The 15,330-nt window shown below is 38.3% G+C and overlaps 1 protein-coding gene across 8 annotated transcripts in view; it reads left to right on the forward strand.

Moving 5' to 3' along the window:
• Positions 1-15,330, forward strand: part of OXR1 (oxidation resistance 1) — a 240,737-nt gene that overhangs the window by 165,897 nt on the left and 59,510 nt on the right. For all 8 annotated transcript variants that reach the window (XM_014965335.1, XM_014965339.1, XM_014965341.1 and 5 more), the window contains one exon: positions 7,804-7,886. In XM_014965335.1, coding sequence (XP_014820821.1) covers positions 7,804-7,886 — 83 coding nt within the window. The remainder of the gene's footprint in view (positions 1-7,803; positions 7,887-15,330) is intronic.

The raw sequence follows: 15,330 nt of genomic DNA on the forward strand, positions 1-15,330 counted from the left end.
CTTCTTCAGGCTGGAGAAGCTGTGTTTTCTCTTAACCTCTTCTCACAGCCCCTGATGACCTTGGTGGACCTTTACTGAAATAGTTTTCATTTATTGATGTCTTTCTTATATTGAAAGGGACTGGGGAGGAGGGGGACGGGGACACTAGAGCCAGTATTCCGAAAGCAGTCTGAGTGCCAAGCTAAGGAGAATAGCTGCTTCTCTCTGCTGCTCCCAGTCTGCTGGCTCTGCTCCTGTTCATACATCTGAAGATGCCGTTGACCCTCCTTGCTGCCAGGGCATGCTGCTGGCTTGTGTTCAGCTTGCTGCTTACCAAGACCCTCAGGGTTTTTTCAGCAGAGCTGCTCCCTGGCTGGGCAATATCACCCTGTACAATGCAAGGGGCTCTTCCTTCCTGTGCAGAGGACTGTTGTCCTGTTGAATTTCATAAAGTTCCTGTCAGCTTGTTTCTCCAGCCTATCCAGGTGCCTCTGAATGACAACCCTGCCTGCAAGTACTTTGACTGGTCCCCCCAGTTCGATGTCATCTGCAAACCTAATGCAGTAGACTTACACAGTAAGATATTTACTGAAGCATTGGGTATACCTTCACATACACAATAGTTTGCATGTTAGCAGAGCAGTGCAGAAGTCTGATGCATCATCAGGATAACCTGACTGACTTAAGCTCTTAGAAAAACAAGGTACAGTTAGCTTGTGTGGTAAGGTAAAGTGTAAATTCGTAAAGATTTCTAAGGATAATTTGATGTTGCTGCCTGATGATCAAACTGCTTGTGTGGTGTTGTGTGGACTTGAAGATGTACAACTAAATGGGCTTAAATATCTGAAAGAGGTAGATAATAATTACTAGTTGGAAAAGTTGACTTCTGCTGTCTCAGTAGAGCAGTCATGGTTTTTGCAAGTTTTCATTAATGTGTATGTTTGATCTGCAGTGAGATTGTACGGTAGGTAGAAATTGCAGTTTGGTAGTCTCTAATGTATTAAACTCTATACATACCTATTTTAGATGGAACAGGGAAGGAAGCTAACTGTTGTTAACACAGTGTGGCATAATCAGAAAATTTGGTGAAGCATTTCTGTTTACCCTGAATGAGAAATGTTATTTTAGAAGAAAGCCTGTGTGATGCACTTACCAGGAGGGTCCTGCATGGAGCTGGCTATGTCTCCTAGCCATTTGGAGAAGCTGCCTGCCTTAAATTTGTTTCTATTGAATTGTTTCTCATCCTGAAATCATGCATTTAATTATTTCTACCTATGTGCCATGCAGCTGACTAACTCGTGTGTTAGAGGGACCACAAAATGAACTCGACTCAATGCTGAATCTATGTTGCAGGAAAAAGCTATCTTGATGTGTTTGAAATGCTGATGCAACATAACCGAAGTCTTGGATGCATTTAGTTCAGGGTATTACTTGAGAAAAATGTGACCAAAAGAGTCATGTGGAGAGCAGTGATAAGGATCAAGAGTTTTGAGAGCGTGACTTGATAGGAAGGGCTGAATCACAGAATAAGTAGCAGTTGCTTAGCAGGGGGAGACTAAAGGGGACATTGTTTATGACTCTGCCTTGGTCTGAAAACCTACCATTTTGGCTAGAAAACTGCAGGCTACTAACATCTTGTAGGTTACTGCTAAGATCGCTTTGTTTCTGGTTCTGAAGATGTTGGAAGACAAGAGAAAATAATGTTCCCGTAATTAGCATAAACATATTTAACTGCAGAAGGGTGAGAAGGGTCAATGAGACAGTTGCTCTACTGAGATGTAGCCCCTGCTGTTAGGAGCCCCAATTCACCAAGACTTATGGAATATAAATATTTCCTACTTTAATCTTTTTTGTTTCTTTATGAATAGATTATAAAGATCTCATTGTTATTGAACAGAAGTAATCAAATAAAGATGTAATATTTATGCTTCCTCAGTTTTATCAATTAGACAGTTGTTTCGTGTGCTGCTAAGTAACAACCTACTTCAGAATATTTTCCTTACCTTCTTGTGATTCAGTTTTAAAAAAATCTTTACCCCATATGTGCTGCATGTTTTTTTTTTTTTTAAGAACTGTGAAAAATTGTGTCCTAGACAAGCATTTAACAAGACTGCCGCCTCTGCCTTTTTCTTAAACGCATGTAAATCTAATGCATAACTTGCAGTATTCATTGCGGGGGGAAGGGGGGTGGAGGAGGATAAATCATCTTTTTCTCATCTTCTTGACCATAATAAGCTCAGTTATTAATTGAAAGCAATTTGCATCAGTTGTTGACTTGTCCGGCTTACTTGCGTTATCTCAAAGGATACCTCTTTGGTTTATCAATATATTCCTCTGGAGAAAAGATTTTTGTAATTTCTGTGAACATCAAAATGAAGATCAGCAGCCGAGAAACATTGCAAGTTATCTGAAGTTTAAGCTTACCATGCAGAAAAATAGTAAAAGGAAATTTGATGCATTTTGCTTGGTAAAACTTGAAGGTATTCCTAAGCAGTTCTTAGCATGTGTTGTGGCATTGTTACTTACAGTACAAATCTTGAGTTCTCTTTACCAGCTCTTAATGCCAGAAGTCCAAAGGATGTGCTAGCAGCATCAGCAAACAGAAAATTGAAGGTCTACAATTCAGCTCAGATGGCATACTAAGAGATGAGAAATGTCAGTCTTGTCATGTCAACTTAAACTAGCAGTGCCACAGAAATGTTTTCAGTCAAGCAAAATTGGGTGGCACAGGGCCATATAGAAGGCATTTAGAAGAGCTCACCTATAAATGTTAGAATTTAATAGTCAGTGGTATTATTCAACTGTAATTTGAAGACAACCACGTATTTTAAGGTCAAAGCTGCCTCACTGAAAGCTGTATGTTCCTAAAACATAATGTTCTTAAAAACTCTTTTCCTGTCTTGTATAAATACGTTGGAACACTAAGTCCTTCTCTGTGGTTATGTTGATGATCATATGTAACCGTTCTTATGCTAGTAATTTAATAATCAGTTTCTGTATGCATGCATCCAGCATTCAGACTAAATATTGGCCTGGTATCATTTTCACAGAACCATAGAATGGTTAGAGTTGAAGGGACCTTAAAGATCATCTGGTTCTAAACCCCCTGGCTATGGGGGATTCCACTAGACCAGGTTGCTCAAAGCCCCATCCAGCCTGGCCTTGAACACTTCCAAGGATGGGGAATCCACAACGTCTCCGGGTAACCAGGTCCAGTGTCTCGCCAACCTTACAGTAAAGAACTTCTTCCTAATATCCAATATAATCTACCTTCTTTCAGTTTGAAACTGTTACCCCTTGTGTTGTCACTACACTCCCTGATAGAAGAGATGGGGAGGTACTCTTTGTAGGCCCCCTTTAGGTACTGGAGGGCTGCTGTAAGGTCTCCACCAGAGCTTCCTCTTCTCCAGGCTGTACAACCCCAACCCTCTCAGCCTGTCCTCATAGGAGAGGTGCTCCAGCCCTCTGATTGTTTTTGCAGTACTCTTCTGGATTTGCTCCAACAGGTCCATGTCATTTTTATGTTGGGGGCCCCCGAGCTGGACGCAGTACTCCAGGTGGGGCCAGAGTGGAGTAGAGGGGTAAAATCACCTCTTTTGACCTGCTGGCCGTGCTTCTTTTGATGGAGCCCAAGATGTGGTTGGCTTTCTAGGCTGTGAGTGCACATTGCCAGCTTGTGCTGAGCTTCTCTTCAACTAGTACTCCCAAGTTCTTCTCAGAGCTGCTCTCAATCCATTCTTCACCCAGCCTGTATTTTTCCATAGGATTTCCCCAGCTTGAAGGACCTTGCTCTTGGCCTGGTTGAACTTCATGAGGTTTGTATGGACCCACCTCTCAAGCTTGTACATAGAATCATAGAATGGTTAGGGTTGGAAGGGACCTCGAAGATCATAGAGTTCCAACCCCCAGATCATCGAGTTCCAACCCCCATGTACATGTCCCTGTAGATAGCAACCATTCCCTCCAGCGTGTTGACTACACCATGCAGCTTGGTGTTGCTTGGAAACTTGCTGAGGGTGCATTCAATCACACTGTCCATATTTCTGACAAAGATGTTGAACAGCATTAGTCCCAATACTGACCCCTGAGGAACATCACTTGCCACTGGTCTCCGCTTGGACATTGAGCTCTTGACTGCAACTCTTTAAATGTGATCATCCAGCCAAAGCCTTTGAGCTTTGAAAACTGCCTTCTTTATCTTTCTAGTTCTAGTCTTTTAAATCCTAGACTGTAATACAATACTATTGTAATACAATATTACAACTGTAATATTTTCTTGTAATTTGTGGATCTGATGTGTACTTTTTTGCTTCATGTTTCAAGCTGTTGTGGAGGCCCTGTCCTGTGAAACTGTAGTTCAGAATTAAAGTGTCAGCCCTGATCTTAAAAAAGGTTTGGTCTTGTTTCTGTGTAAACCAGCACGGCTGGAGATCTGATTGACTCTTGAGGTTGTGCTCTGGGTGGTCGGTGGTGTCAGTTTTTTCTTATACCTGTGGTCTGAGAACATCAGCCTTTGGTGGTCTCACTGGCTTACATTGGCAGATGAGGTGATGAGTGTGTATAGCCTAACAAGGTGAGCTCGTGTGCAATACAGAAAGGAAAGGAAAATAAGTAAAATGAAAGGATGAGACTGATTCCCATGGGTGCTGAAGTCTTTTCAGACCACTACGTCCTATGTTGGCAGTTGTTTCCACTTTCAGGTGTTTCCTAGAATACTAGGGGCACAAGGATGGATGAAAGATTTACTTTCTTCTCAAAAATAAATGGCCTGCTCATTCAGTGGGTGATAGTTGGAGGCTTTGCAGTTTGCCGTCAGGGAGGTTGTATTGGTGTCTCTGCTACTCTGGCCTGACTTCACAATTGAGATACCTCCTAGTTTTGTTCCTGAGACTTTGGTGAAATGTACGGGTTCTGTATGAGCAGACAGCTCAAGTGCTTGGGCTGTGGGTGTGTGATGGGTGTGTGATAGCTGTGCTTGGCAGGCTGGGCAGTCAGCACACACGGAGCTTGGCGCTGCCCCTTCTTCACTGGGGGGACTTGGGTCATGAAACACTTGTATCCTGTGTCTGTGTAGTGAGGGGGGAAATAAAGCTATCACAGAGGGAAGGAGAGAAAGTGGGCACTGGTGGAAAAGGTAGGAATTACTGTCTTTGGGATGCGATGACATTAAAAAAAAAAAAAAAAACTAAGGAAATCTGCAGATTATAAGCTCTGGAGAATTTGTGGTAGGAGTTCTTCTGGCATCTGCTTCCCCCCAAGGTGTCTCCAAAGGGGACCTTCCTTCCCCACCCCTACCCCCTGGTTGCTCTTACTTTCCTGAAGTTACCAGAGTGCTCTGAAGCACAGTAGGTCCTTCTGCCCTGAAGAACAAGTAACTTTCTTTTTTTTTTTATTTTCCTTCTGCCACGCGGGACAGAAGTGGTTATTTGTGCAAGAATTTTTTCTACTGTTGAATTACTGGACAGGGAGAAGATAACAAATTGGTCTCTCTGAGTGGCACCTGCCTGCAAACTCTTCAGATGCTTATTCACAAACTAGTAAGAAGAAAAAGGAAACTTAAATTTGGGATGGGGGAAAAAAAGCCAAACAACACTGGGCTGTATGGAAATGAAGTGCTGTGCATACATTTGTAGTATGGGGCTTCCTTATTTCTATCCAGTAGCAGGATGGGGCAGAGGGAGATGAAGATGCTTGTTCTACAATAGGAGTGTTCCATGTATAGATTATTAAGGCAGGAATGAGATCCTGGATGAGATCAGTCTTTCTTCAGCTGCATCCTTTGACTTTTGCTTAAGAGCATTTGAACCAGACTGCTGTTGAAAGAAGAAGATGAGGCTGCTGGCAAAGCCTTGATGTGGGCTGGAAAATTTGGAACAGCTCCCGTCAAGCAACTGTTGGAGTTTTTCAATAGCTTGCTGGGGGGGGGACACCTGTTGGGTTGCCAGGGCAGGTAGAAACTTTGGTAACAAAATATTTGACCCAGAAGAGGGGAATGTTGACTACCATTATTATATGCACAAACCTCTAGCGTATTTTATTCATTACTGAGTTGACTTGATTTCCTCTAGAGACATTTGTAGGGCCTAAAAAGCTTTTTTTTCTTATTACAAAAAAGTTTTATATAGGTAACTTTTAAAAAGCCACAATTAGTAAATAATGGAAGACCTTTAATGTATTGAATGAAGATAGCAGGATGCAAAACTACAGTGTCTATAATTCTGTCAGAATTTCTAGAAAGTTTTTAAAAGTTCATTTAAAGTCTTGACAGTCATTTGTAGCTATAAAAACTTACCATAATTAATACCATCTATAGATCAATTTTTTCTTGTAGATATGGGAATGTTCTCCCTCAGACTTTTTCAATATCTAAAAAAAGAAGAATTAGTCCAATGTTTATTTCCTTATTATATAAAGAACACCCCAGGAGAGTACTTATGTTGAGTCTGCTAGAAATCACTTTTATTGATGTCCTCTGCAGCTTGCCTTATATAGCAAATGCAAGATATTTGCTGAGGTTTTATTTTTTTTATTATTATTTTGTTTCTTATTTTTGTGATACTGCAGAACTTCCTGTGTAATTTGTGTTGGTTTTTTCCTCCTGTTGTATCTAGACAGTTTCAACTATCCATCTAGAAATTTGAGAGGGGGGTATATGAAGTTAAATTAATTAATTAAAAAATAATAATGCACAGAAGTTAGTCAATTTATAGCAAGTTTCCTTGATACCTCAGGTGAGGCCTATATAGATGTAGAGTATGTCTTTTATTCTGAGTCTAGCCATGCTAAAATATTTGGAAAGAATATCACTTGTAAGGTTTGTTTCTTCTATGCAGTTTAGTTTGAAATATTTATCTAAATATATTCAGTTAGAGAAATTTGAATGTATCAAAACAGGAGTATAACTAATCCCATTGTAGCATGAAAACTTAACATATTTCATTTATGTAAGCGTTTTGGGCTCCTTACTAGCAGATATTTAACTGGTAAAGGTGGAGGCCTTGTGACAAAGACCCAATTTAAGAGATTAATCTCAAAAAAACGCATGTCTGTGTCTAAATGGATACATTAAAAGGACACTTTTCTAGAGATGTAGAATTAAATGCTTTCTGTTGAATCATCTAAGTACACTGTTGCATTGTGTTTATCATAAATATCAAGCCAATTAGTATTAAAAAGAGCATACTTCAGGTACAAGTTGTTATTGATTTGGCCTACGAAACTGAGGTCATCAAAATCCAATGCCCCACTAAAAAGAACAGTTCTTAACTTGTGTTATTTATTTCTTTAGAATCTTTATATGTCGGCTGTACGTGTTTGCTACAGACAGGATAACTGTGAATTGAAACACTAATGCTCTTTGTTTTATAAAAAATCCCTCAGTACTCTGTACTTGTCAATAAGCAACAAAAAATCCCAACTGATTAGACTGAACATACAGGAACTGTAGATCATCTCCCCTCTAGACGAAAGCAGACTGGGTACCATATAAAGCCAATTAAACACAGTGGTTCCAGAAACGTTGCTTGCCTGATGGGCTCAATCTTATATTTAGTCTTCATTAATAGCTTTGCTGGATGGCAGCAAGTACTTATGCAGTTAGTTGATCCCCAGTTACTGGTGGTTTATATTGGTCGAATTCTTAAAGCATTGCAGAGGAATGAAGTCTCTATTCCAGCAGCCGGTTGTCTGTTAGGCAGAGTCACTGGGAGTGAGCTGTGTAACTGGTGAATTAGATGTCTGCCCACGGGGCTGTAGTCAGCAGCCTGTGACAGTACTGAGAGAGGAAAATGAATTTAACACGCACGTTGCCTCAATTTTTTTCAGACACTGGCCAGAAGAAGACCCCAGACAAGAAAGATGGTCGACGAATGTCTTTTCAAAAGCCTAAAGGAACTATTGAATATTCTGTAAGTTACTGTTTTATTGTTAGAATGTCATTGCATAGCAAGTGCAGACTTAGTTTCATTACAAAATATAAGCAGAACAGTAATGTACATTACCTTTAATCTTAGAATTCTGTGTATCTGATAGCTTATTTTGACAAGAATTAAATCGGGATTTAACTAATGTACCTGAGTAATGTTTTTGTTTGTTTGTTTTTCTTGAAGTTATTTTTTTTCTTAAAAAAAGCCCAGGCAATCAATCTGACTGATTCACTTTTAGGTAACTAGTTAGAAATGGTAAATAGCCTTAATTATAAAGTCATGTGCAAGTTCCCTGCTTTCAGCATTATTTAATAAACTGTTGGCATCATGAGAAATAACACAGTGAAGTTGCGGGGGGGGAGGGAAAGCTGTATCTTGATACTGACCTTCTGGCATTCTCCTGATAGTTTTCATAGATCTATACCATTTACTGTACAGATCTTTCTGCAGCAGTATCTGAAAATGGAGCCTTTATCTGCCTGTTCTGTTCTTGAAATGACCCTCAAACTGTGCTGCAGTCAGCTTTTCACATTTGTGGTTACTAAGGGAAACTGAAGTGAGAAGTATCTGTCTTGTGTTATATACTGGAAATATAATTAAGCCTATAAATAATGCTTATAGGGTTGACGTTAAAATAGGGAAAGTCTGACACAGTTATCTTTGAATGATTTTGAAGCAGGACATGATAAAATAAAAATGAGAACTCCTTTATAGAAAGTCTTTACTAGTCCTCTTAGTGTTCTCTTATTCCTAGAATAAGAGAGATGGGAGAAACTTAACTCTTAATGTTCCATCAAGCCAAGCTGTAATATGGCTTAACTACTGAGAAGGCTTACATATAGTCATTTGGAGAGAGGCAGAGGATGTGTGTATTGGAGTAGGAATCACTTCTTTAGTGTGGCATATGTTGGGAATTTGAATATAATTCTAGCCTATACCAAAGACTTTCTTGGACCTGAAATTTAAAAAAGAAATTTCTGCTGCTTACATTCTAGCAACTGAAGAATGATAAGGTAGATGTGACTGTTGTTTCTATTACATTAACCTCATTTTGTCTGACATAATTGGAAAAAAATGCTGTGATGTAATTCTGTAAAACTGGGTTTCCTCTTCAGTCAGTAAATCCCTTACCTTGTCTCTTGCAAGTGTGTGTGTGCATTTACCTTGGTATGTAAGATTCCAGGCAAAGCCAAAGCACCAAGCTTTGCTTTTTTAAATTGTATGTTTGTGTCAAGTTATGTACTTCTGCAGGTTTTTGTTGTCCAGTAGGTGGGGTTTTATTTGCAAAATAACTTTCCTAATACATACTAAAGTATGCATCACTTCCTTGTGAGTCAAAAAGACGATTCACAGGAATCAAAGGCTTTTTGTCTTTAGACTTAGTCCAGCTTCTAAAGGAACCTGTTGTGTGCATGGAACACGGTATGTTTCAAATACCATATTCCGTCTAGTTTTGTTGTACATCTCACTCATGAAATAGTTTTCAGAGCTTTTGGTTATGTGTCATTCACATATAAAATAATATGTTTTAGTAAAAAAACATAGATTTAACTTTTAGGAACCAAAGTCACATTCACTACATGTATGAGAGAGGTCTGGTAACTATTGTGATAATTTACTACTTTTATTACTTATGAGTTTATTCCATATTACTATGAACTTATGTCTGGTTTCTAATTTCATCCTACTACCTCTCAAAGCATCAATACACACACATGTATGTACATACACATATGTCTGCATGCGTTGCTGCTTCGTGAAGTAGTGGACAGACAAAGACCGAAGCCAGACTCCGCCCTGGTGTTGTTGAAAAGTTAGTGGAATTTTTTACTTTGTTTTTTTTTTTAGTAATGATTTGAAGTGTTAGTTTTTTCCAGTGGCTATGTGGTTTTAGGAGGGAAGGGCTTATTTGTATTCCTGAAGTTTGGAGTGAGTTGGAATGTCACTGATGCAAACTTCAGGCTTTTAAGGTGAAATATGCTTTCCATCAGATCTTTTTTTAAAATTCATTACTTTAGGGACAAATAAACAATAAAATACATTTTCTCTTAACTGCTTTTTGATTTTAGTTTTAAATGTTAAAGATTTTAATTTAAATTTCTTGAAGCATAGAAACTTGAAACTGCTGTTCTGTATGTACCACCAATGAGAAGATATCAACAGATGTGTTACTAAGTGAAGGAAGCAAGTCCTAAGCTTACCTAGGCTAGTAGGTTTAGAAGAATGTCATGAAGTTAATTTTCAGTGACTGCCTTTAAAGGATACAGAAGACTCCAGTTTGTTTTTACTGTTATTGCTTAGACAGTGAACAGATTTTATTTTTTTTAAAGTGATTATAGTTTCTTGTTTTCTGAATGTCAGTCAACAGATTAGATGCAAATTGTTATCTGTTTTTTCAGAATTCATAGTTGGTGTTCCAAGCCAATTGTTCTCCCCTTCTGCAGACAGCTGATGCCTGTGAGCAGGCTCTAAGGACCAACAGAGCAGATAGTTTAGGTGAATTATTGTTACTAGCTAGAAATTCCTTTAGTTCTTTCTGTGTTGTGAAAATAGCTTTTTTACGTTGCTTATTGGATATAACATTGCATTAGAGGTCATTTGTGTTACATGTTGTACAAACATAACCAGTGTCTGCCTACAGGTATTAGAAGAGCCAACTGCAGCTAAATAAAGGAGAGTAAGTGGATGGTGTTGGCCACTGATCACCGATGATAACAGCATGCTAGCAGCTGCATGACTTCAACAGGAATCTTCTAACCCCCTCTTCCTTTTGATGAGAAAAAGGAAATAATTGGCTATTTACAGACTTTCCTCAAGTGCAATAGGCTATACAGTAAAAGCACTACTTGTTTAAACAAAAGTATGAGTGAGCAATGGACACGGATGATATGGTTTATTGGTGTTGGAGGCTCCAATGTAAGACTTCTCTTCCTTTGCCTCACCCTCTCCTCTTTAAATCTTCAGGGACTGAAGGCTGTGCTTTTCTCCTGTAATAACAGATAAGCACCTGATACAAAGAGTATGTTGTTCAGATCATGACAAGAACCTGATATAAATTAATCAAGGTCACACAAGCCTATAATAGACCAGAGTCTTAAGACTGAGCTTTAAGCCAGAGTCCTCAGGGTTGAACTATTGATCTTCCTGCATGTGGATTCCCAGTTACTTAATGGTAAGTCAGACATCTGGAAACTGGGTCTGGACTCTTGTTTTAGTTAGAAACCAGTTACATATGTATACTGAGAACAAAACTACAGGGGCTTCTGAAGTCATCTTCTTAAGGTAAAACACGGAGGAATTATTGATCCTTTCTTAGTTTAAGGGGTGTGGGTGGCAAATGTTCCTGTGGTGGCCATCAAACACCTGAAAGTTCAGTAGACTTCAAACCCACGTGAATACTTAGAATTTCTTGTTGTAATAATTTGCTGAGCAGCTTTATTTTGTGAGCAGAGAAATGGTGAATATCTGCTAATATCTTTTTAGAATAACTGGATTTTGCTTTCAGTCCTAAGGTAGCTTGGATAGAGAGTGCTAAAGACTCTCTCTTCTGGTGCACCGTCACTGGCATACTCTTCTTCCCAGTTTTGGGGAATATGTAGATCGTAATGATGGCATATTACTTTATCTGTTGTATCTTTTGCCTAATTTTAAAATTACTTTTGGAGTTACTTTTATGATATTTACAAGTTCTGTTTTCCTAATGTGGCATATTATAGAAATTAGACCTATTAACAATTAGTTAATATAATCATAATCTGATAGTGCTAAAAGCTTGGGTACAGCACCAAAGTTGTGTCCTCTTCTCCTTTGTCCTTACCCCTTCTTCAAGTCCTCCTGTCTCTTAATTTTGTTAGTTCCTTTTAATACTCTTAAACCATTGTTTTGTTGTTTTTTGGTTCTTGGGCATCTAGTCTTGAAATATTTAAATTAATAAATTCTTTGTGCACTCTGATTTGCATGTATTCAGTGAGTAATTTTTAATGGAAGAATGAGTGAACTCCAGTTGTTGAGATGCAATAACAGTAATACCAGTAGAGAATTTGGTTTTAAATAAGGTTTTTTGAATAACTTTGCCAGCTGCTAAACCAACAGAAATGAAGGCAGTTTGAGCTATAGACAGTGTGACTCTGAAGTGCTTTGTCTTCTGGTGCACACAAGCACACCTGGCATACATGGGTAGCACTCTTGTCAGTGGCAAAGGGCTAATTAATGGGGTGTGCTTCTGCTCAAATAGGGACACGGTAATTTGAAGAGAGTGTTTAATTTGGGATTTTGTTTTAAAGGGAAGATGGAAGGTGTGGCTCTTTCTGTACCTGGTCATATACGTAAAAACTGTTTTTTAGCTGACTTACAGGTTTAGGCTTACTCGTATACGTATGTGAGTACATAGGGTAGAAGTAACTAGGTAGTAAGGCCTTATGTGACCTATATCTGCATAAGAGAGTTGACTGGAAGCTCTTGCTACAGAGTATAGGAAACCTACTTACGTTGTAAGAAGCTGTTTTTCAACAGAAGCTGTTGTATACAGCAGAGTTTGTGTGCGTCCTTTTTTTGTATGTTTAATGCAGTCCTGACTAAGTGATTCTTGTTTTCTTTTTATATTTTCTTTAATCAGTATCTTTGAATCTTTATATTCAAGTCAGTACACTGAAAGAAGAAAAAACAATGCATGATCTGTACTGAACCACTTCAAAGCACCAGCTGGCCAGCTCAAGTTCTCTTTGGATTGTTTCGGGAATGAAATAGTGTTTTCACGTGTTTGATGGTTGTTTTTCATAGGATTACTAGTATTTTAACGAATCTTGCCATTCTTTTAAAATCATGAAACAATGTAATCACTGTTAATCATCCCTCTCCTTTCTCAAAAGGGGAAATTACTTGTCTGATGAAGTTTCAATAGATAACTTTAATATCCAAATAATTATATAAAATGCTTAATATTCAGAATAGCATTTGAATAGCTACATGAATAATGTATAGAAAGTTTGTTTCCTGGGAGAGAAGGAATGACTCTTTGCTCTCTATTCTGGTATTAAATTGATGGGGAAAAAATTATTGAAAAGCTGGGGGGGTGGCTGTGGTATAGGGTGGCATGTTTTTTCTTTGTTAGTTCTTATAACTCTTTGGAAAAGCATAGTTTTCTTTCAGTTTTTGGTAGTTCACATTCTATTTTTGGAAACTGTAGAAAGGCCAAGAATTGGAAAGTAGGCCTTTGAATTTAGGGAGATAATTCAGGAAGTCTTTATTACATGAACAATTTGTTTTAAGAAGGTATCAGTGCTGGTCTCTGAAATCCCATGTAGTGTGGAGATTGGCCTGTGCAAACTTCACAGCCAAATATGAAAAGGAAGCTTATATTTGCCTTTCTTGTGTTCATGATCTGTGAGATAAACCCTTTAGTTGCCAAGAGATCTCACCAGGTGGTTTTATTTCTGAAGTCTGAAAAGCGTGAATGGAGTCTTAAAGGGCTTAAGTTTTGTGGTTTTTAATTGAATGCTTTTAACTTGTTTCATATTGTATGTTAGCCTAAAATCTCTAATATTTCAATCATTAAGTGATACATAAGGAATATTTATCTAGCAGCTAACTGTTGTCCTCCAACATTTGTGTGAGACAAGCTTTTGAATTAGGCAAAGCTTTTGAATCTCACTTTACAGTTTGTTTTAGCAAACTTGCTGTATTATGTAGAGCTGCTGGTGGAAGCACTACTGTTTGTTCATTTCATTGTCAGTTTTGTTATTGTCTATGGAACAAGCACTATATATCTGGTCAGGTTAGGGTCCTGCTCTGATTTCTGTTCTAGTACCCATATAAGTGGCATACAAGAACATTCTTACTTTTCACATACCTATGTGATCATAACAGTACTGAATTACTAAGAGTTACTATGATACAGTCTTTCATACCTGCAACACTGGTACACTGGTAGAGAGAGATGTTTGCTGCTTTGTTCAGCTTAATGGCTTCCTATATAAAGAATTGTCATAATTGAATTAGAAATTTATCTTAGAGCTAGTTGCCATTTCTTTGGCATACTTATTTTTTTGTTGTTGTTGTTTGTTTTTTTTTCCTTTAATGAATCTAGGCTGACAAATGTACTTTACAAAATGATAATTATTCTGTATGGAAAGGAATTCTTTCTCTTACCTGTGAACCTTCATTTTGTTAGTATCCCAAACTGCCCTCTGTTTTCATCTGTTGAACTATAACAGCCTTCAAAGTACTTTTTCTTGCAGAACAGCCCACTTGTCTATTTAAAAGATGTAGTTTGCTTCTTTATATCTATTTCTATTATTTCTATTCCTGTACTGTCAACATTGTTCCCTAACATGACAAAACTTTGAAAAAACGTAATAAAGACAAAGCATTTATTTTCCTAAATTCTTCTGGGGCTAGTGTTCTGTTCAGTGTTAAGCTTGAAACGTTCAAGTGGGAATGTGTTCTGAGGAGCAATTATTTAACTTTTTGTATACTGCTTTTGCTTTACAGCTAATAGAAACTCTGCCAGCTACTCCCACAATCCAAATAAAAAGTATTAAAATATTAAATATTTAATCACCCAATATTAACTAATGCTATAACGTGGATACTTACTCTTCTGCTCTGGCAAAATGTTTGCTGCTTCTATGAAGAATGAATGTGCCTGGTTACATTCTACAGAGAGCAAAACGTATAATGCTTTGTAGTTATGCAGAATATACTAATTCAACTGGAACAGTCCACAACAGAGTATGGCTGGAAGCAGGGTAGCCCAGTGGATGTTGTATTACTTACCTCTACTGCAGTAGGGTTTCAGAAGTGGAGGGTTCTAGTCTCTGGGTTCCAAGCACCGCCTCTTCCTGTGTGACTGTGTGAGGTCAGGGTCTGCTCAGAGCAAGCTCTGCCAAAAGCTCTAAAGGCATGTGTGATCCAACACGCTTCCTTCCCTCCTCTCACCTTCCCCTCAGGTTTTTTTCTGCCCTGGTTCAATCAGTCACGCAGAAGTAAAGGCCTTCAAGTCTAGCAACAGTTAACAAGGCATATGAGACATGGTGCTCCCACATTCTTGCTAAGGAAGTGAAGAGAAGGGCAGAAGATACCTAGTGGATACGCAGTCAGCTAATGATATCTGCTGGCTTTCTCACAACAGTTCTGTGTAGAACATATGCTATGAGAAAAACATAGGTTTGTTTCTCACTTTTTTCCCTCCCTGCCCTACTTTTTCCTGGAAAATTAAGTAAAGGAAAGGGAATTTAAAAGAGAAAGCATTCTTTTCTGTAATTGTCAAGAAAACTTAATTGAATAGCCCCCAAATAGAAACAAAATTAAGCCTATGAATAGTCTAATACAATTTACATAGAGTGGAAGGTGTATATCTTCTGCAGATGTAATAAGCAGGACAAATGGGAAAACATGTAAGACAGGAGTCAGTGGAATTTCTCTAGCT

The sequence above is a fragment of the Calidris pugnax genome, unplaced genomic scaffold, assembly GCF_001431845.1.
Source record: "Calidris pugnax isolate Ruff unplaced genomic scaffold, ASM143184v1 scaffold41, whole genome shotgun sequence".
In the NCBI taxonomy this organism is placed as follows: Eukaryota; Metazoa; Chordata; class Aves; order Charadriiformes; family Scolopacidae; genus Calidris; species Calidris pugnax.